A 23,205-nucleotide genomic window follows, 5' to 3' on the forward strand; every position below is an offset into this window, starting at 1 on the left:
TTTAGGCGTTCATGTCTAAATTGGACCAAATTTCTGCAAACAACATATAATGAAAACCCTTTATGAACAAAGAAGTTGTACGCAAGGACCAAAGGGAAACTGAAAATTGAAAGCTCAATAAGCACCTTTAGGAGTAGCATTCAGATTTCCACATCTTTTTAGCAATATAACATTGTTCATTATCATTATCATTAACATCGTATTAAAAGCAATTGCATTAAATGTAACAGAGTTCAATTATTAAATTACAGTAACAGATTCCAATGCAATCAGTAGAATCAAGTCAATCATTTTATTATTTACATAAAAAAAACATCACTAAGAAAACCCAAAAGTCACACTAAAGCGTGTCCTTAAGCACGCCATCTGATGTTCTCCAAAATAACTCTCAAATGGCATAAGTGGTTACCAGGGAAACTAGGTAACCGGGCTGACACTGTGCAACCTGAAGCAAATGAGTGCAAGTGAGGGTGACTGAACACGTGAGGTGTGTAATATATAGGGCTGCTCTTGACTAAAGATTTTTCTGGTTGACTAGTAGTTGTTCATTTTAAGCATTAGTCGACTAATCGCAAGTTTATTAATAAGCCATTTAAACCATACTTATGAGCCTTTAATTGCCTACATAGCAACAGCACACCGGCAGAAGTAATGATGATGAACGTATAATGCAAAAACAGTAAGATTAAACTGCATTAAAATTGTATAATCTATTGATAAACTAGTGTTTCGGCTTAAGAGATGAAGTAGGCAACACTGACTCATCTCCAAAGTAGTGAATGCGCCTGCATTAAAGTTTCATATGGATTACATAATCTGAGAATATAAATACATATTTTTTCAGATTTGAATTGTTTCATTTGAAAGTAGACATTTCACTCTCTATAGATATATTTTTCATGTCTGTAAGGCAAGTATACACAGAGTTTCGGGCTCATCAGAGGCCGAGACGGCAGAAAGCAAATCCTGTTTGTTTTCATTATTTTACAAAAACGCAATGTTTTCTTGTTATTATAAGTGCACACAAATAAACATAGAGGTTTTACAGATTCGAAAGATGTGTTACTCTTATCTGTATTACCAAAATGACGGAGTATTTTAAAGGATTAAATTACAGTTTCATTACAGCTTCAAAGGGCTCTACACGATACCAGATGAGAAATAAGGGTCTTATTTAGCGAAACTATCTGTCATTTAAAAAAAATGTTTTATATGCTTTATAAACAGAAATGCTCACCTTGCACTTCTCTGCAATGTGCATCAACGACTTCACGTAATATGCCATCACGTTGAAAAGGTCACGTGTGAGGTAGGCGGAAGATGATGATATAAGCCAAAGAATTTGGTCAAAGAATGATAAGTGTGTGTTTGGATGTAATGTATTACCACAAAATCCAGCCGTTAATGATCTGTCCGTCACGTGCTGCGTGACCTCACCACTTCCTGTGGAATTTTACTTATTGAATTTTTTTTTTCTGCGACTAAGCAACTAATACAATTTTTGGTCAACCAAGCCTCTTCTCATTGACTAACCTTTAGTCGACTATTAGGGGACAGTCGTAGTAATATATGTCTATAATATAAAGATGACCAAATCCCCTCACCTCAGGTCAACATGAAATGAAAAGGAAGAGAAGTTCCCTGAGTAGGGAACACTGCATCCTCTAGGGGGCACAATGGGGAAGTTGGCCGGCAACAGCCTCTGACGTCACTACAGGAGTGACTATAAACAGGCACCGGGAGAACACGTCATTCACTTCTTCGTCTGAAGCTTGTGTCCGAAGCATGGCAGGGAGCTAGAGGATGCAGTGTCTCGTTCTCTACTAAGGGAACCATGGATACATTCATAACCTGAGACGTTCCCTTTCAAGGGAACTTCAAACTACGTCATCTAGGGGGCGCTCTTGGGAACAGTATACCCATGCCACCATGCTGAGGGGAGTGCAGGCCAGAATCATGGTGAACACTAAGTACCAACTCTACAGTTTCCACCGGAGTTGCCCCTGGGACGTTTAGAAGGCTGTCTGCGAAAGTACCCCTTACGGCCAAAGGCCTAACCTACATACCCAACTTAATTGTTAGGGCCTCGGCCCAGGGTAGAGCTGAAGGCTTGGAATCAGGAAAGATTCCTTTAAAGGGATACAGCTAAGAACCTAGAATTTTATACTAAGTCTTACCTGTCACACAGGGGCTACCGCTTGCTTTCTCATAAGCTTGCTGAAGGAGCTGTCTAAACAGATCCCTAGTAGCAACACCCTGTTTAAATAGGTATCCGAGGATACATAGGTGGAGTGGCGCCCAAGATGAACGGGGCTTTTACCAACTCAAGAAAGGGCATGAAGCAACCGTGCGAAGCCCTCACCATTTAGGATTTTAGAAAAAACGCAGAATACTAGCTTGCGAACTTACCACAGTGTGGATTTCAGAAAGTGTGCAAAGACTTCACGTGCACACTTAACACAGCATGGATTTTCAAATACTGTTCTAAGGAGGGGCTCTCGTGGAACTCTGATAGAGAAGCTCATAGATGGAATGGTGCATCTCAAAACAGTATTTTGAGAGTCATCAACTCAATCTGTGGAAATAATGCTGGAGCGCTCTGGGGAAAAAACAGAGAATTCAGTCACATATGAGAGGAGAACTCAGAATTTAGAGTAGCGCGCTCATAGGCGACCCTTCTTGGAAAAGGGGAGCGCTGCTAAACTACCACGAGAATCACCCAAATAGCCCCTCATGTTGAGGGAAGTGATGCTTGAAGTGTATAAACAAATACACACTGGCTGAATAAAGCCCAATGAGCCAAGGTCTAATCATCTCAAGAAAGGGAACAAGGCGGAGCACGTTACCCTTACCATACAGGATTTCAGAAAGTGCGCAGAGTCTTGCGTGCACACTTACTACTTATGTGGATTCTTAGAAAGTGCAACTAAGCGACCAGGAAACCCCTCAGGGTGACCTGGCCGGACATCCATGAAATTCTCTGCAGTGAAGTGCCAGGCCTGATGATCAAGGAGCCTCCCGCAGAAACCTGTGATCTCAGCCGCCAAATACCGGAACATTAAGCTGGATGGCTGGTGCTGACGAGTGTTTAGTAAACATTGTAACTGAGCACTGCAAAGGAAATTCACAGAGTTTATTAATAGACACATAACCACCAGCAATTTAATACACATAAGTATATACAGCAAGGGTTGCATACTCACCCACCCTCCTGCGCTGGAGCTCCGCTCAAGGGGCGCCTCCTTTTAGTCCAGACCATCAGTAGGGTGGTTGCTATGAACATAGAACCAGCCAAAACCATTATAGGTCCAGCATAGGAGACTGTTATGTGAGAGGTTTCCACCTAACCTCGATCAGGTGGAGAGCTGGTGGTTACAGGGGAATTAGGAAGGGGAGGATAAAAGCAGAAGTTAAAAATCCCTAAAGGGAATGAGTAGATACCTCGGTATCGCTCTGATTCAGACGAGAACGCTGCTACGTCTGGATCACATTCCTTAGGTTCTGCTTACCTCCTTGTGACCCACGATTCCTCTTACCCCTGCCCGCAGGTGGGGGAGGAGCGCGAGTCATGACACTAGCCTTCTGTGCCCATCTTCGATCCTTGGATCGAGACAGCCCAGGACCCCTATGTTGTTTGGGCTCAGACCTGGACTTTCATGGAATGAAGGATCTGAAAGCGCCTTCGTCTCCCTGAACTTCTCAATCACCATCTCAACGGAAATACTGAAATGTTCAGAAGGCGATACCTGAGCATCGAGTAGAAAGCCTTTTCTTTCTTCCCGGTGTCTGCCAGGTTCATCCACGGACGTCTCTCCGTCACCACCATGGCCGCCATAGTCCTGCCCATGGCACAGAAGGCTAGTGTCACGACCTGCTTGGTAGCATGGAGAGAGATCCGTGATGCGGCGCAGCTCGGCTACCCGATCAGGAAAAAGGCCCTCGCCTCTATCCAGGTCTCTTAGCAGATCAGTCTGATATGCTTGAAGCACCGCCATCGTGTTTAATAAAGCCACAGTCTGACCTGCTGCTGCGCATGCCTTGCAATTTAAGCAAGATGTATTTCTTGAAGGGGCTTAGATGGCAAGGAGGGAGATTAAGAGAGGATGTCTCCACCGCAGAAAGAAAGCTCTTTCTACAGGGGGCAATTCTTATGCCGAAACCAATGGATGCAAGAAGAAAACGGCCTCTTTCATTTCTTTTCGATCTCTGTATGGAGATCAGGGAGAAATGGAAGGCTCACCTGAGCTGGAGGGCCATGGTCAGAAAGATAACACTCATCAAGGTGGCCTCACTGCGTCACATTGTTAGCGCACTTTCATGGCAAGTCCACTTTGCAGTGGCGCGATCCATAACGGGTCACAACAAGGTGTTCCCCATAGCACCCCCTAGAGGACACACTTATTTTACTTTTTAAAATATAATAAAATAGATAACAGTTATGCATTGTCATGGAGTTTGAATATATTGCTCTTTTTACTGTATTTTTAATCAAACATATGGAACATGGTGAGGACAAGCTTTCAAGACAGAAAAAAACTAATGTAAAACTGGAATAAAACAGTTCCCTGTCCCCCTCTATACCAGCCAAAATCCCTTCCTGTAAGCATAATTACTGTTTGCCATGTGACAGGCTTATTAATATCAACTCTGGCATCAAACAAAGGCTTCAGAGTGCACTGCACAGCCAACCTGTTCAAAACATGACAGCTCCCAGCATAGCATACTAATGAATTTATGCATTTACATTTTAAACAACAGAAACTCCCACAATAACTGCTTTTTTATCCACTGGCAAATGTGCTCACTTCGGCACATGAAAAAACACAGGTTACATTACTTGAAGCAGGCTGAAATGAGCTGAAAGACATGAAACTGAACTGCATGAAAATGATTTGAGAAAAGATGATAAGAAATTCAATCTATTTAAACTTCTGTCATTGTTAACACTGCTAAACCCAAATCTTAGCCTCAAATAGAAAAATATACTACAGGGATTGAATTGAAGAGTAAGCGTTCTCTATTTGAAGACTTAACAAGAAGCACAGTGTGTGAATGTCTGGGCAAAGTCCAAGTGCTTGAACTAAGCAGCAGCTAATTAGAAGAGCTCATTAAAACTGTGTGCAGGACAGGCGAATGAAAGATGAAATGTGTTTAATGAATTCTTGCTTTTCTTTTATTCCTATCATCTTTCCTCCAATGGCGTCCTGCTCCAGTTGCTAAATGGCCAATTAAAAACATGTTCTTGAAGTATTAAGCTTCAAGACACCATGGCACGGGTGATGATGACTCTTTTGCGCTTTTGAAAAACGATTGCCTTTATTTATTTGCATGATAGGATTTTGTTGGGTGGGATTTTGGTTAAGACACTTCTGTTCACTTCCTGCAGATTTGACTTCAGTAAATGTTGAACCTTTTTACTTTCTTTTCAGTTTCAGAAAGTACATTACATAACAGCAAGGGTTTTTTTTGACATCAGCTTAATTTGTATCATTCTTCATATTTACAACGATAAATCATGCATCTTTTGTGAAAGACAAAGAAAGCTCACACCAGGCAGCAATGGTATAATATAGCCCATCTGCCATCCTATATGTACGATCAATGATCTGTAGTTTGTAATGATCTGTAGTGCAATCAGTAATCTGATATTTTGAACATGTATCTTTTGTATGTTCTCAGGAAATACACTGACACTAAGTTTTTGAATTGTTCTGTTCACTCAAAAATACACAGAAGACAAGGTACAAGCCGGTAACATCAAGATGATGTGCGAACGACAAAGCAGTTGCTCGTACAGATAACATGAGTCCGCTGAAGTGGGTGCGGGTGTTTTCGTCTCAGTCGGTGGCTCTGATCTACTTTTGCTCTCTTGCTCTGACAGGTTGAGACAGAAAGAGAGAGCTGTCCTCTTTTCTCACATCAGTGCTCTTCTATTGAGCTCATTTGTTCAGTGGGATGTCAGCAATTGCGGTTGAGAGACGTAATGAGATGCGAGTTTGAGATAAGAAACAGAGAGAAATAATCTTTCATTCTTCAAGCATTCCCAAAAGACAAGCTGCAAAAAAACGTACTCTGAATAAGCCACAGTTAAAGAGTATGCCAATGCTGTGGAAGAGCATAGATTTGAATAGAATTTTGGCAGTAACAGTAGTTTTTTTTTGGGGGGGGGGGGGTAAACTAATACACAGGACAGACCAATAATTGGTCTATAAAATAATTTATTAAGTCATTAAAAAAACGTCCTTAGGTTATGTAACCCTAGTGTAATGTAACCCTAGTTCCTCGAAGGAACTAGACGCTGCGTCGAGCGCTTTTGGGGAACGCCTTTGAAAAGAACAACTTGACAGCGTGACATCACAGGTGGGGTGACGTAGAGACCAGGAAGCTATAAAAGCACGTGCCACGCAGCTGGCTTCAGCTTCGAGTAGGGAAGCAAGCGCCGGCAGATAACTCCCGCCCAGATAACCCACGAGAGCGACGAGGGAGGAAACTCTGGAACGCCGCCACCTGTTTGCGTGCCTCCTGGAACCTGTCGACGACGGTATTGACTGTGTCGCCGAACAGGCCCGAGGCTTGAAGCGGGGCGTCCAGGAGGCAGACCCTGTCACGCTCTCTTATCTGAGACAGGGTCAGCCATAAATGCCTCTCCGCGGCCACCAAGGCTGCCATAGACTGCCCAATCGCGCGAGCGGTCTCTTTGGTGGTGCGGAGGGAGAGATCAGCGGTCCGTCTAAGCTCTGCAATAACGTCGGACTTGATTCCCTCTCCCTCGTCTACATCTCTCAGCAGGTCAGCCTGATATGCTTGGAGGACGGCCATAGTGTGAAGGCACACCCCCGCCTGACCTGCTGCCACATAGCCCTTGCCCATTAACGTAGATGTTGTCTTTAACGGTTTTGTGGGCAAGGCCGGAGCCTTCAGAGACGACGCCGAACTGGGTGACAGATAGCTCGCAAGCGTCTGCTCAACCCGGGGCATCGCTCTGTACCCCCGCTCATCGAGCCCCGCGACATTGCCGTAATACTGAGAGTCGGGGCCGAAGAGACGGGTCGAATAGGGGTGTTTCCACGACCTCGCTATTTCTTCATGGAGGTCGGGAAAAAAGGGAAGGCTCCAGGCTGGAGGTGGCTGTCTCGGCCGCAGAAACCGCTCATCTAATTTACTTTTCTGCGGTTCATATTTTTTCTCTGCAGGCCACTCGATTTTTAATTTATCAACTGCACGAGTAACCACCTCCAACAGATAGATAGATAGATAGATAGATAGATAGATAGATAGATAGATAGATTTTTGTGAATACATAAAACATTTAATTTTTAATTAAATTTTGATTTTTTCCCTATACATTTGTTTGATAATCATAGTTTATATTTATAAATTAATTTATTTGATTTTATTTATAAAAATATTTATATTGTTTTTTATTATATTTTATTTTTTGTCTGAAAATCAATAACCTGTATGAGTGTTTATAAAAAGGCAACACGAACGAGCAAACTCAGAGCAGGAAAAAAAAAACAACAACAACAAAAAACAGAGTACAGCAATTACAGACTGCTTCCAGTGAGGAGGGGATTTTGCTGTCTATAATCTATAAAAGATATTGGCCCAATGGCCACACCTCAGATCAATTCACCATGGAATAGTTAAAGCATCTGATCCAATTAGAGACCATAAAAAATTATCTAGTCTATACACAGCACTTTAATAATCAAAATCTGCTTTAGGCATCTGGGAAATGGGTTCACTTCATTTCCACCATTGTCTCAATAGAAGTGTGTCCCTCCATACACATTACACACAACTCAATCCACACAATCCACATAAGCTACAGTGCAAATTGATGCCTGGTGTGCAAGAACATGAATATTTCATAGGCTTTATGAAAATAACACATTTACATTAATAATTAGCAACAGCCTTTAACCTTCTCCAGAGAACAGAGGACTAGATTTTGAGTAATGAAGAGGCGTAAGGGGACACTTATCAATATCAATGCCTGTGGAAAACATCGCTTTGATTTTAGACTATTTGATTATCCGCCCTCAGACAGACATCAATCTCATGGATCTGCTACTCAGCTAGTGGAGGGGTTTGAATCTCCAGAGATGTGGCTGTAATGGAGAAAACAGTGAATAAACAAAAGCTGTAGCTTTTGTTACTCAGTGTAATGTCAATGTTCATGTAATGGGTAAGAGAGGTTACAGAACGCTGTTGTCACTCCAGTCCACTCACACACCGTTTATATATAAATAATTGTACATTTTTAACACGCTGATCTCTCAGCCCTAACATATTCTACAACAATGCCATCTTCACTGCAGGAGAGGCAGCCTGTGGTTTTGCTACTACCCTATATTAGATGACAGTTGCTGTTACACCAACACTTTGCAGAGCATCTGGTATATATCACATCACCACTCCTGCGTAGATGTCACTGTCTGTCTCTCCTTCCATCTCATCCACTCAAATTCACACACACAAACTCATACATACACAAACACATATCTACCAACCCAGTGTAACAAGGAAAAATTTACTGGCCTTATAAAGAGCTGCTTTGTGCTTGCTTTTGTTTATCTCTACTATTACTACTAGCGTACTAGTTTGTAAGATACAACTTGTGTTTCTTGCTATGTTTGTTTTTCTTATAGAACAAAAACACAAAAATAAAATAAATGAAATATATAAATAAATGCATAAAAAATAATGCATGAATAAAACATTCTGTCTCTCTCATTTTACTTTCCTTTTTCAAACTTTTTTTTATATCCCAAGGGTACTTTAAATATGATGTATTTATGTATTAAAGATCAATTTTAACTGTGTGAGAAAAAACATGAAAGACAACATGTTTACAAAATGTGTATATATATATATATATATGAGATATGTTATATATGATATTATATGTTGTCTGGAGCAAAACAAGCAGACGAACTACAAGTACCTCATGAAAACTTAAAGACAAAAGGAGCCATCAACCATGCTGCACAGAAACAGAAACAGTTTAAATTATTTCAGACTGTGAATCACGCCAAAGTGATCTGGGACTCAAAACTCAAACCAAAGGGTATTTTAGGGGGGCACCTGAATATCCGAAGTATTATATCAAAGAGGGACCAAATTGAACACCTGCAAATGAACTCAAACCTGGACTTCTTAGCGTTAAGTGAAACTTGGTTGTCTACCAGTATACCATCATGCATGATTGATATTCCTGGTTATAGTTGTTATAGAAAGGATAGACCATCACGAAGAGGAGGGGGAGTAATGGTTTATATTAAGGATACTTTTAAATGTGCTGAGGTACAACTAGATATTGCTGGATTAGAATGTTTGGCGTTAAATGTTATATTGTCCCCAAAAATGAATTTTAATCTTGTGATCTTGTATAATCCACCTTCATATGATATGTCTTTTTATAATAATTTAGAGGAAATGTTGAAGTTTTTAAATGGGCGTATTGAAACTGTTATATTTGGAGATTTTAACATAAATTGGTCAGACAAACATAGTAAGCAAAAACTGAAATCAATTGTAGCAAAACACAAATTTAACCAGTTAATAAAAGGACCAACAAGAATAACAAAAACAAGTAAAATTGTTATTGATTTGGTACTTACAAATAAACCTGAACGGGTAATAAAAACATATAATCTTTTGACAGGTTTGACTGACCATAACATGATCCTGGTTGTTAGGAAATTAACAAAGAAACGTTTGCAGAATAATTTCATCAAATCTTAAACCAGGAAAAGTAGGTATTCCTCAGAGTAAAATGTTAAAATTTGAAAATGATATGAAAAACATAAATTGGGATGATGTATTACAAATTGGTGAATTGGACAAAAACAGTGAAACTGTGATGAGAACTATTGAAAAAACTATTTAAAAATACAAACAACCGCTAAAATGTAGACAAAATGCATCTCTACCATGGTTAAATTCAGATATCTATCAACTAATGAAAAAGAGAGATATAGCTTTGAAAAAGTCATTGCTTACAAAAACGCAGACAGATATTATATATTTTAAATCATTAAGAAATAAAGTAATTAGTGATATAAGGAAGGCAAAAACTGCATATTTTGAGCAATTGATTACAGAATCAGGAGGAAATAGCTCATCTCTTTGGAAGTGTGTAAATAAACTTTCTAAAAGAGAGGGTACACAAAGAAAACCTTTAGTGGAGCTGAAAATAAATGGTAGATTAAGTACTGATAGCACTGAAATTGCCAATGAATTATACAACTTATGAATTATAAAAACTATACAACTACCTCAAAATGTAATAAATGGCACATCCTCATCCTTTCATATTTCTGAGGTTGATGAACATAAGATACTTCAAATTATTAATCAACTGAATAACTCAAGGGCTAAAGATATATTTGGAATGGATACTGCATTTGTAAAAACATATAGTGCTTGTTTGATAAAGCCCTTGGTAAATCTGATAAATTTATCAATTAGAGAAAATAAATTCCCTTCAAATTGGAAAACTAGTATTGTAACTCCAATTTTCAAAGCAGGATCAGCTGATGAGGTTCAGAATTTTAGACCAATTTCTATTCTTCCTGCAATTTCAAAAATTCTGGAAAAATTGGTAGCTGAACAACTTATCAATTATTTAGAAAAACATGATTTACTTTATTCTAAACAGTTTGGTTTTAGGTCTAAGTATTCAACAGAAATGGCAAACTGCTATCTCACAGAATTTATTAAGGAATCTTTAGATAAAGGTAATGTAATAGGTGCAGTGTTTTTAGATCTCAAAAAGGCATTTGATACTGTGAATCATGAAATTCTCCTACACAAATTAAATTTATTTAACTTCACTCAGCAGGCAATGAATTTGTTTTAGATCATATTTAGAATCCCGAGATCAGTGTGTTAAAATTAATAATTCAAGATCAGCTTTACAAAATAATAATATGGGTCTCCCTCAAGGGTCAATTTTGGGCCCATTGTTGTTTTCCTTATATGTTAATGATTTTCCAAACTGTTGTAAGCAAACAAAATGTCAGTTATATGCAGATGACACAGTCATTTATGTATCTGCAAAAGACTCCAAGTTTAGCTGCAGAAATATTAACAAATGAAATGATTGGTGTGTCACAGTGGTTACAGAAGTTGTTTGACCCTGAATTGTACAAAAACTGTCTCAATGTGTTTTTCAATTAGAAACAAGGAAATGAGTGGTTTTATAATTAAGATCAATCAAAAGGAAATTGAATCAGTTAATAATTTTACATATTTAGGTGTTATTTTAGACTCTCATTTGAAATTTGATATGCATGTTAAGAAGCTATGTAGAACAATCAAAACAAATCTGAATTGTTTTTACATGATTAGACCATATATATCATTGAAAGCAGCCAAGTTATACATGCATGCAATGATTTTTTCACACTTATCTTACTGTGTGACTGTCTGGAGTCAGGTTTTCTCAACTGACTATTAAACCTGTTAGATCCCTATATAAACAAACACTGAAAGTTTTGGATAAGAAACCAACCAGATGGCATCACTGTAGCATTTTACAAAAATATAGTTTGCTTAGTTTTGAAAATTTTATAAATTCATCTCTTATTAAAATGTTTTTTAAATGTTTAAATAATCTTGCGCCAAAAGTTATATGCAAATTAATATCAAAACAGAGTAGTAAGGGGATCGCTACAAGAGGTGCAACTACACAGAACTGTATAGCACCACAGAGAAAAACTAAATTTGCACAATCTACATTTACAGTTCAAGGTACATTGTTATGGAACAGCTTGTCAGCTGAATTGAAAATGTAAACACAGTTGAATATTTTTCAAACAAAACTGAAAAAGTGGTTCAAACAAAAGCAGATATGTGAACATTGATGGTTGTACATAGTCTTAGTTGTCTATTTTATTTTATTTAATTTTTTTTTTTTTTTTTTTAGCCTAACCAGGGACTGGGGCTGCAAATTAGCCTTTGGCTAGAAGCCTATATGTAGAGCATCGGCTGCATGAAATTGTAGCAATGTTATACTGCATTGTCCCTGTTAGATAAACTGAAAATAAATATATATAGTACAGACCAAAAGTTTGGACACACCTTCTCATTCAAAGAGTTTTCTTTATTTTCATGACTATGAAAATTGTAGAGTCACACTGAAGGCATCAAGGGCTATTTGACCAAGAAGGAGAGTGATGGGGTGTTTTTTGTTATGTATATAATTCCATATTTAATTCCACATGTGTTAATTCATAGTTTTGATGCCTTCAGTGTGAATCTACAATTTTCATAGTCATGAATTATTATTATTAACTTTTACAAAAATACACTGAGTAAAATCTCATCTCCGATCTCCATAGGACCCCTTTGCACCCACACTTCTATATTACATTCATCTATACATTTAACAACTTATTTGAATTGGAAATTATGCACAGGTAGGAATGTCATGTCTGAAGATGCAAAAACACAAGCAGAACATTGCTGTGTTTGCAAGAGAGAAATACCGTACAACAGAATCTCAGGTGTGGCAGGAAAAATTATACAGAGAAAAAAGATTAAAGGAGAATTCAAAGACAAAATTATGCGCTCACACTAACAATTGTGAGTGGCTTTGGTACGAAAGCATCTGTTGAGAACAGAAATGCAAATATAGGCGTGGTGAAGAATCACAAGGTATAATAATTTGCTTTCTGAAATCAATGTAGGGTTTGCAATCAGTCAGCTGGATTAAAACAGAAGTGTTTGTCAATAAGAGGGTTTTGGATCCAAGAAGCCATCGCTGTGAAGCTTATATGTGCACAGACAAAACAAACACTAATAACTGTATACACTAATAACTGCTATACATTTTTAAATGGAAAACTCAGTTTGTATCAGGCCAGATATTTTACAGCTAACACTCAGCCAGGTATTTAAGAACTCTAACCTGGAATATTAACAAGGACCTTAGTAACATCAATTACATTCTCCAGCGTGCCGGTGGGGAGTGTGAAACACAAGAAGAAGGGAGGAATATGCTCAAAGACTGATACAAGAAGAGCTGGAGGAAAAAGAACAGAGAGCGACTGGGTTTTTACATCTTCTATAAATCAGATTACACACTCAGTTAGAAGAGAAAGAAAGAGAGAGGCACATATTGGTGATGGCCACAGCTCAGTAATCTGAAGTGCTGTCTAACTGAGCACCAGCTTGCTAATGAGAAGAAAACCACAAACAGAATATGCAAGCCAAGCTTTGAAATGAGAGGTTATATTTAGACAAGTAGGAGAGACTGCAATAACATGCTCCCAGTCCTCGCTCAATATCTGTCCCTCATCTGAGGAAGGATTAACTGGAGTAGGCTAATAGGAGATACAGTACATAAGATTCAGGCTATGAGTAAGGAGCAGACGCTAAGCTAAAGCAGTGTAGTTTTAATAGAAATATTCAAAAATCTGAATGCATGCTATTGGACCTTGTACTGACAAAAATGCAGAAGGCCACTGTAGCAGAGACACTTTAGTCCATTTTTGGCACACTAACCTTTTTGGTGAAGTCCATGGCTTTGAGAATGGCCAAGTTGAGTGTCTCTAGGGAGGCCAGAACACCTTCATAGTCCCCCATGTGGTTGGCAAAGTAGTCTAATGAACAGAGAAATGAGCCAGAACTGAATTATGCATTTTCTGAAAACTCACAAACAATATGGAAACTGCCAACAAAACTGATCTAAAAAATATTACAAAACAAAAATTGTACACTATCTGTTAACAGATATTAGAACTGAAATCAGGCTGAATGAATAGACCTAGGTCCATATACTGTGTATCAGAAAATACTATACACACATCTATTCAAATAAAAATATTTGTTTGCAAAGAAAATTCAATTCCTTGCTATTCTTAACACACAAACATACTGATACTCACCACAAAGTTCCTTGGTGTCAACATTACTAACACATCGCAGGAAGCATACAGAAAAAGAGAATAGAAGAAGCAGGAGAAAAAAGAGATAAGAAAGAAGGGAAAACCCAGCACAAATCAAATGTTACATCTGGGTCCTACAAGAGTGGTTATACAGAATCTCACTAAACTATTTATTTATATGGATCTTAAAGATAACACTACACAAAACTTAGAAATATGTAATTTTTGAAACCAGTACCTAAGCAGACCTCAAAGTTATATGCGCCATCACACTGAATTAATCAGCCAATTTGACACTGATCTAGAACTAATGAATGGAGAGATGCAAATATTTTATATTGCCCAACCAATCAGAATGTAGTCAGAACTATTTTTTTATATTATTTGAATGTTTAAGTATTTTTCATAGACTGTATAAAAACATGGACGTAGTGTCTGTGACGTCACCCATACAGTAGGTTTCAAAAGACAGTTTTTGAAGCCAAAAGTAGGTGGGGCCGGCCTTCACCATCTTGGCAGAGCATCTCCAAGCGTCACTTCTGGGTAATCGAAAATGGCCAAAAAGGAGGGTGCTGGTTGCTGAAACCACACCCACCTAGCTCGACCAGTCCAACAATCCACCAGTCACTCAAGTGGCCGCGTCTCTAATTATGCAGAACTTTAAGGCTTAATGTAATTTAAACAGTGTTATAAAAAAAATTCACCCACCTCATAGTTGTTATAAAGAGGGGGAAAATTAGCTATATAGACCAAAATAATTTTTTTTTCTGCTGTAAAGTTGGCCATTTTAACATGGGGAGTCTATGGGATTGACTCCCTTTTGCAGCCAGCCTCTAGCAGCCAGTCGATGAATTACAGTTTAAGTCATTTCCATATGGGCTTCACGAGAGAGCGGGAGATTGCCGCTTGGTATTTTTTACTATATATGACGTTCCATTTCAGTCCCATTACGAATGGGATCTCACCCGAGAGCCCAATCACCTTCGAGTGGTACAAAACGACCCAATGGTACACAGAGAACCTTGGTCTGCGGAATTTGCATCGCGAACTCCGCCCCGCAGAGCGGGTATATAAGGAGCAGTGCGAGCAACTCGCATTCAAGCTTTCGCTTCGGAACCGAGCACTTTGCTTGCTGCTTTCACCGGAGTGGATACAAGCGAGTCAGCTGGTGTTGGTGTGACGGCGCGATTCAGCGGTTCGTCTGGGTTTCCTGCGACAGCTCCCACGTTCCTCTGAGCACTTCAACACCCCTGAAAGAGCTTCTCTTTTCACAAAAGAGTAACGGGTCGATTTGCATCTTTTTAAAGATGTAATTTCGCCCGTGTGTTTCTGGGTGCGGTCGATACATCACTCCTTGTGACGCCCACGATCGCTGTTCCACATGTTTGGGTTTCCAGCACGCTGAGACTGCATTTGTGGATGACTCATGTTCTCATTGCGGGGACATGACCATCTCGGCATTGAGATCGAGACTCGATTACCTTAAAAGGCATAAGGTCCCCTCTGCCACACCCCGTTCTAGCTCCTCTTCTCGTAAGAGGGCTACTTCGGCTGGTGGCCAGGGTGATCTGAGGGTTACTGTGTGGGCTTCCCCGACGAGCCAACCTCCTCGGGCCACACCCTCCTCACATACGTCGCAGCCGGTTGAGTTTCCGGATGGGTTTGCTGGACCCTCTCAGGCTCCTGACATCTCATTCGGGGCTCGCAAAGAGGACCGTATGTTGATCGCCGCATCACAAGGCAGGCTTGAGTCCTTGGGAGATGAGGATTCGGCTGCGTTGCCTCCCACGGGAGTGCCAGCGTTGTCCGAGTCCGATCCCGAGCTGACGGCCGTGCTTTCCCGGGCAGCGGAGAGCATCTGGCTTGAGTGGAATCCTCTGCCCTGTCCCGAGGGCTCGAAGCTGGATGATTGGTTCCTGGGGGCTGCTCATGGGAATCGCCAGCAACCCCCTCTGGTTCCTTTCTTCCCAGAAGTGCACCAGGAAGTAACCAGTTCATGGAAGGTACCTTTAACTGCCCGAAACCGTTCTGGTACTTCCTCCACCTTCACTGCCCTCGAAGGCGGAGTGGCCAAGGGGTATACTGGGATTCCCCCAGTGGAGCGTTCTGTTGCGATGCAACTGTGTCAACAGAGCGCCTCCGCTTGGCGTGGTGGTCCCAAGCTGCCCTCCAAGGCCTGTAAGTTCTCATCCATGCTTGTGGCCAAGGCTTACAGAGCTGCCCTGCATGCCATGGCCTCACTTCAGGTTTATCAGGCCAAGCTGCTCCGGCAGCTGCACGAGGGCAGTGCTGACCCAGGGGTTTTGCAGGAGGCGCGCACTGCTACCGACCTCGCTCTCTGGGCAACGAAGGTCACTGTGCGATCCTTGGGTCAGGTGATGTCCACTTTGGTGGTCCAGGAGCTCATCGGTTCAGGAGCTCATCGGGCTCAGCTCCTCAACTCCCCGGTCTCCCAGGATGGCCTCTTCAGCGACGCGGTAGAGAGCTTTGCCCAGCAGTTCTCTGCCACCCAGAAGCAGTCTGAGGCCATCAGACACATCCTGCCGGCGCAGCCGCCTCAGCCTGCTCGTCGCCGAGGGTGCCCCCCTGCGGCTTCCTCCACTCCCGCTCGGCCACAGCAGCAGCCTTCACCTCGGCTTCACTGTGCGGAGGTCGCGACCCTACTGGCAAAGGGTGCGATAGAGCCGGTCCCTCCAGCTGACATGAAGCCCGGCTTTTACAGCCCTTACTTCATAGTACCCAAGAAGACAGGTGGGTTACGGCCAATCCTGGACTTGCGTGCCTTGAACCGAGCTCTGCACAGACTCCCTTCAAGATGCTAACGCCCAAGCACATTTTCGAATGCATACCGCTCGGATTACTCCATATGACTTCAGTGGCATGTCAATTGCCTTGAGTTGGTAGCAGTACGGCTTGCTCTGCACCGCTTCAGGACCCTGCTGAAGGACAAGCACGCTCTGGTCCGTACTGACAACACTGCCACCGTAGCATACATCAACCGTCAGGGTGGTCTATGCTCCCGCCGCATGTCGCAACTCGCTCGCCATCTCCTCTTGTGGAGTCACAAGCATCTGAGGTCACTTCGTGCCATTCACATTCCGGGCAGGCTCAATCGTGCAGCCGACGAGCTCTCACGGCAGCAATCAAAAGGGGAATGGAGACTCCACCCCCAGTCGGTTCAGCTGATTTGGGAATGCTTCGGAGATGCTCAGGTAGACCTGTTTGCCTCTCTAGAAAATTCCCACTGCCAGTTGTTTTACTCCCTGACCGAGGGCACTCTTGGCATGGACGTTATGGCACACAGCTGGCCGCTGGGCCTGCGCAAGTATGCGTTTCCCCCAGTGAGCCCACAGACAACATCCGTGCAAGATCAGGGAGGTCGAGGAGCAGGTCCTCATGGTTGCGCCTTTTTGGCCCGGCGGGCCTGGTTCCCCGAACTTGTACTCCTCGCGAGGACCTTCTTTCTCAGAGACGGGGCACCCTCTGGCACCCACGTCCCGATCTGTGGAACCTACATGTGAGGGTTCTGGACGGGTCACGGAAGGTTTAGGTACCTTGCAATCACTACCATCACTTCAGCTAGAGCCGTGTCCACCAGACACGCCTATGCTTTGAAGTGGAACCTCTTCGTCACTTGGTGTTCTTCACGGCATGAGGACCCCTGGAAATGTCCAATCGGGTCAGTGCTTTCCTTTCTTCAGGAGGGGTTGGAACGAAGGCTGTCTCCTTCCACCCTAAAGGTCTATGTGGCCGCCATTTCGGCTCACCATGACCTTGTTGAAGGTAAGTCTCTTGGGAAGCACGATCTGATCATCAGGTTCCTGAGAGGAGCAAGGAGGCTCAATCCGCCTCGCCCTCAGTAAGTCCCCTCTTGGGACCTCGTAGTGGTTCTATCGGCACTTCAGAGGGCTCCCTTCGAACCCTTTTTTATCTTTGAAAACGGCGCTCCTGAATGGCTTTGGTGGATACCTGCCTTCTGTAAGTCCTCCCACGGGCAGGCAAGCTGCTAGCATACGTCCAGCTGGAATATGCTACCCAGTGTATTCTGTGTAAGCTATAGGCCCTCACTCGTGCTGGCCTCACGACAGGGTGCTATCACTCACACGGGTCGCTGGAAAACAGCCATGTGGCGTTTTGTAAGGGACCCCATTGGTCCTGGTTACGTATGTAACCCTCGTTCCCTGAAGGAGGGAAAGGAGACGTTACGTCCCCTTGCCACATCGCTGTTCTGCTGAACGGCCAGGTAACTGGCTCGGCTCCTTAGCGAAGACTTGAATGGGAGTTGCTCGCGCTGCTCCTTATATACCCGCTCTTCAGGGTGGATCTCGCGATGCAGATTCCTCAGACCAAGGTATTTTGTGTACCATTTGTTCGTTTTGTACCACTCAATAGTGGTGATTGGACTCTCGGGCGAGATCCCATTCGTAACATCTTTGTTCCCTCCTTCAGGGAATGAGGGTTACATACGTATCCAAGACGTTTTGTAATTTGTATTGATGCCAGACTTAATTGCATATGAATAATCATATATTTTTGGTTGAATTTATCAAGTTCTACACAAAAACAAAAAATAGAAACAATCAGATGAGTAGAAGCATTTACTATTTTAAAGCATTTAATAGACTGGATTATCCAAAAATAGGTAATAGAAAATGGTTATTTAAACTATACATTTTTTTATTCCTAATTACTATGGGGATATATAATATAAAAAGTACTTATACTGTCCACTAGACACTACCGGAAAAAAAAGAGGAAAAAGAAAGAGAAAAGCATGCTACAGAAAACCTTTTTTTTTCTACTGCCCTGTTGTTACACTTTCCAGGCTTCATCCTATCCTCTCTCTATCTTTTTTTGCTATTGGACTTTACATCTCTCACTTTTTTTATACTTTCCCTTACTTTCCATCAGCAAAGGGAATCAATAAAAAATATATAATGTAGGACATTTACAGGTGTAGGGTGGGCACTGAGAGTGAACACGATTAACAATCCTTTCTCCTTTCACTGGTACTGAGTTCTTGATGCCTGGCCTGTCAAATAAAGAGTACGGCCACCTCAGCGGAGGACAGAAGAGATGGGAAGACTGCTGTGTGAGTCTCTCTCTCTTAGTGGCGTATTCTATTCATTCCCAATAGCTCTGTGCTAGATAAGCTATAGTGATCAGATTTATCAGTGTGATTATTTTCAATCCAATATGTTGATGAAAGGATGGAGTCAACATTAAAACAAAATTGAGCCTATTTACTTTCTTGATGCATGTTCTTGGTCTCACTGTGAATGATTCATTTGTTAAGAATGCAGTAAAATTGTGTGAATGTCAGCTTGATATTCAGATAAATGGAAGACAACATAAGTGTAAATGAGAAACGAGCACAAGAAGGTAACATGCATAAAGCTCTCAATTTTCTTCTTCCGTTCAATCTTCACTACCTCAACCTCTCTCAGCACCACCACCCCATCTTTTCCAGCCCCCCCCCCTCATCTCATCATCTAGCCCTCTTGTCTCTGTCCTTTTCTCTGCACCAATCCTTATGGCCTCTGGTGGTTCACTATTTAGAGGAAAGGCTGTACTGGACCTGAAGAGAAGCGACCTTATCCCAGCAGCTGCAGACTTCCCCTCCTTTTTTACATAATTCATTCTGAAATGTGATTAAAGACAATACACACACACATAACTGGAGCTGCTGTGCCTCCAGAGACCAGCTCACACACACACACCTATACACAAAAACACTGAGAAATAGGGTGCGTGAAACACAGAGAACAGAAAGAGAGAGAGAGCTGGCAGCAGATCACTATAGACCAGACATATGCATTCATGATGACAGTAAGACACTTTCCAAACATAAAACTTTAAGCGAGACAGAAAGCGAGTAAAGCAATGTTATGTGCCAAGAGAAGCAAATATATAAGCTATTCCAAAGGGTCTAGTCCCATTACAGTTCAACCCCATCTCTTCATTATCCCTCATCAGTCACCACTGTCTTTCAGTTTTCCCCTTTTCTTGCTGTTAATTATCCTTAATTATGTCCACCAAAATGAAATCGGCCCCAATTTCTATCATAAAATTATTATTTAAAAAAAAATCATTATAAAACTATGCTAAATATTATAACATGCAGAAGTAATCTTTTTTTTAATTGTATTAAAATCTATTAAAATTAAATCTATTGTGTGTGAAAAAATGTTTTTATTCATATCATTGATTATCCAATATAATAAATACAGTATTTATTATTAATAAATATATTATATCTACTTAAAACACATACTAAGTTTATTATTATTTGTCATTAGATTTATTACATTTAAATATATTTTTAATTCATTATATTTTTGTGTAATTTCCAGACAATCTGTAATAAAAAAGAAAAACAAGAAACAAAACTTGTGAAACAAGATATATATTAATATATATATAAAATTACTTTAATATACATAAAAAGCTAGCTGTGAAATTAGCCTTAGCCAGACAAAAAAGACAAAAGCAGACTAATTAAATAAACTAGAGAGACTGTGAGAAGTTAGATTTAATTTTTTTTTTCTTTCTGAAAATACACAGCGCCGAAACTGATGAAACAATTACAGTGCTTTGCAAAGCAGCTTGCATAAGGTGATGCATGCGCTCTAGGGGAAATCACCTCATCCATTCCCCATTCTCATCTCAGTCCTATTAAGATCATTCTAAATATAGCTTTAATGTTTTTACTGAAACATGTAACAACATTAATAACTTGACCAGGATGTACAAACACAAAGTGAAATGAATTTACAAAGTTCCAATCAATTTCTTATTATTACTTTTGTTATTCTGGATCAATCCCTGACAATTTAACTAATGTCATGTTGTTTCCTTTTTTTATTGCCGCTCTGTTGTCCTGTATTGTGATTCACTGGCACTGTGTGTATGTAGAATCACCTGGTGTTATCAGAGTCAATGGTGTGAAACAGTTTTTCCAGCTCCTCTTCATTCAGAGTCCCATCAGAGAAGAAAGCCTGGAACTCATCAAGGGAGAGCTTTCCATCATCTGCAAGGGAAACAGAGATTTTAGCTGCATGCCTCATTCATTTTTAACACCCTAGACAGTACTGTGTATCAGCACCGTGGGTATTTCTGTAACTAAATCTTAACAGGCAGAACAGGCTGCCATCAGTCACATCATCACAAATACAATCAGTATAATCTGTCTTAAATTAAAATACAACAATAATTGGGTTCCATAGACTCACATGGGGTCACGTTCCCTAATAAGTGCATGTGAACAAAGCATTCTTTATAATATGCACAGAAAATGTATGGGTTTAGGTGTGTTTCTTCTTAACCCTTGTTCTAATGTTGAGGAATCTGGATTATTCTTAATGAGGGAATGAGAGCCCACAGTTAGTAATTAACATAATACATGCCCAAACCATTTCCATCTATAGGTTTTCTGCACAATATCTTCTGCATAGCCATCTCTCTTTGCAAGCATATACTTATTCAAGATCTCTAATCCTAGTGTCTCATTCTTAATGCAGAATTGACACATGAGTAATTTATGTTACTCTGAATTTATTGTAACGTCATTTAATTAAATTTCCAATACATAAATATGGGGTGGATATTTTTTAATTAGTCTTATGCACACCAATGCTGCTTTTATGTTGATCAAAAATACAGTGACAGGAATGTTATAAAATGTACAATTTAAAATACATTTTCTAATGTAATTTTATCATTTTAAAATGTAATTTATTCCAGTTATGCAAAGCTGAATTTTCAGCAGCCATTGCTCCAGTCTTCAATGTCACATGATCCTTCAGAAATCATAATATGCTGATTTGCTGCTTAAAAAATATTTCTTATCAATGCTAATAGCTGTGCTGCTTAATATTTTTGTAGAAACAGATACATTTTGTCTAGGACTGTTTCAGCATTGTTTGATTGCAGAAGTTCAAAAGAACAAAATGTATAGGAAATTTGTAGTATTATAGATTTTTATTAGATTAATAATGTGTCCCTGCTAAACAAACGTTTTAATAATAATAATAATAAAAAAAACCTTACTGACTTTTTTTTAAGCATCATAAGTGATGAGAGACAGGAGGCTACTAGGTGGATATACTGTAGTGGCTTCTTCTATGGGGAAGGGTCAAGGCTGGTGAGAAAAGGGGGATGCTACAAACAGGAGTCTCAGCTGCAGTCAATGCTGGGAGAAATGAAATATTCATCACCCTGGATTCGTCCTTGGAGTTAGACCAGCACTTATTGGACAAACTACAGCCGAAATATAATATGAAAGCAAGTGAAGTCAAGTGAAGTCAATCAGTGGTTCAAAAGCAACTATTGGATTGTAGTTTCTAAATTCAAAAGCTTTTACTGGAAATGAGAACCACTTATGGCTTGTCATTTCAGTTCTACACCTCCAACACATGGCCATGTATTTATACATGACCTTTTCCATTCTGCTCTTTATAGAAAAACACCCTACCATATCGGTGCATTTGTGTTTTTTTTCCCCCTCTACCTCCATAATGTTCTCATCCTTTCTCTGTCACTATCATAGTTAGTAAGTTAAGGTGGAATGGAAGCAAAATAGCTTATACACTCCATGTGTGTGTTTCTGTCTTTCCTCATCTCTATGTGATCCTGAGGAGCACGGGGAACCCAGCCCTTAATTAGGCAGTGACCCACTTTTCTTCTCTTCCTCTCAGTAAGGAGTGCTTGCTCAGGAAACAGACATTTACTTGCCCAATTTCCACATTCAGCATTGTGCTCTAGTGACAGCTGATGCGTAACAGTAACATTACCTCTGTAATACAATTTAATGAGTCAATAAACCTCTCTGCACTGGGTTAAGCTGACTAATTTATCTCATACAACCAGCATTTTATGTCAGTGATAATTGTTTGCATGATGCTGGTTAGAATTAATGATTTTTATCTTCTTGAAGAGCCATTTAAGAGAATGAACAGTCCTGCTGTGCAATTATCTCAAAATTGCTATACTCACCTAAACTGCCGGAGGGCCACTGTAATGCTGCTTGATGGACAGAAATGGTTTATCTTCCAGATAATGTGAGTGACCTTTCAGGGGGATTTAAAAGTGCAAAGTCTAATTTGAAACCGGAAGAGCATCATGACAACAGCAGCTTTTCATTTACTCAGAACTTAAGCCTTAAAGGGCTCATATGATGCGATTACAATTTTTCCTTTCGCTTTGGAGTGTTACAAGCTCTTGGTGCATAAAGAAGATCTGTAAAGTTGCAAAGACTAAAGTCTCAAATCCAAAGAGATATTATTTATCAAAGTTAAGACTCTGCCAC

The 23,205-nt window shown here is 40.5% G+C and overlaps 1 protein-coding gene across 3 annotated transcripts in view; it reads right to left on the reverse strand.

Annotated features, from left to right (window-relative positions):
• The window catches only part of LOC132156126 (N-terminal EF-hand calcium-binding protein 2-like), a 96,164-nt gene that overhangs the window by 26,640 nt on the left and 46,319 nt on the right, over positions 1-23,205 (reverse strand). For 2 of the 3 annotated variants that reach the window (XM_059565000.1, XM_059564998.1), the window contains exons 3-5: positions 20,820-20,928; positions 13,899-13,924; positions 13,516-13,613 (exon numbers count right to left, since the gene is read on the reverse strand). In XM_059565000.1, the coding sequence (XP_059420983.1) occupies positions 13,516-13,613; positions 13,899-13,924; positions 20,820-20,928 (233 nt within the window). Of the gene's footprint in view, positions 1-13,515; positions 13,640-13,898; positions 13,925-20,819; positions 20,929-23,205 lie in introns of all 3 variants that reach the window. The other variant, XM_059564999.1, reaches the window with a different exon arrangement.

Source organism: Carassius carassius, chromosome 13 (genome assembly GCF_963082965.1).
Source record: "Carassius carassius chromosome 13, fCarCar2.1, whole genome shotgun sequence".
Lineage (NCBI taxonomy): Eukaryota > Metazoa > Chordata > Actinopteri > Cypriniformes > Cyprinidae > Carassius > Carassius carassius.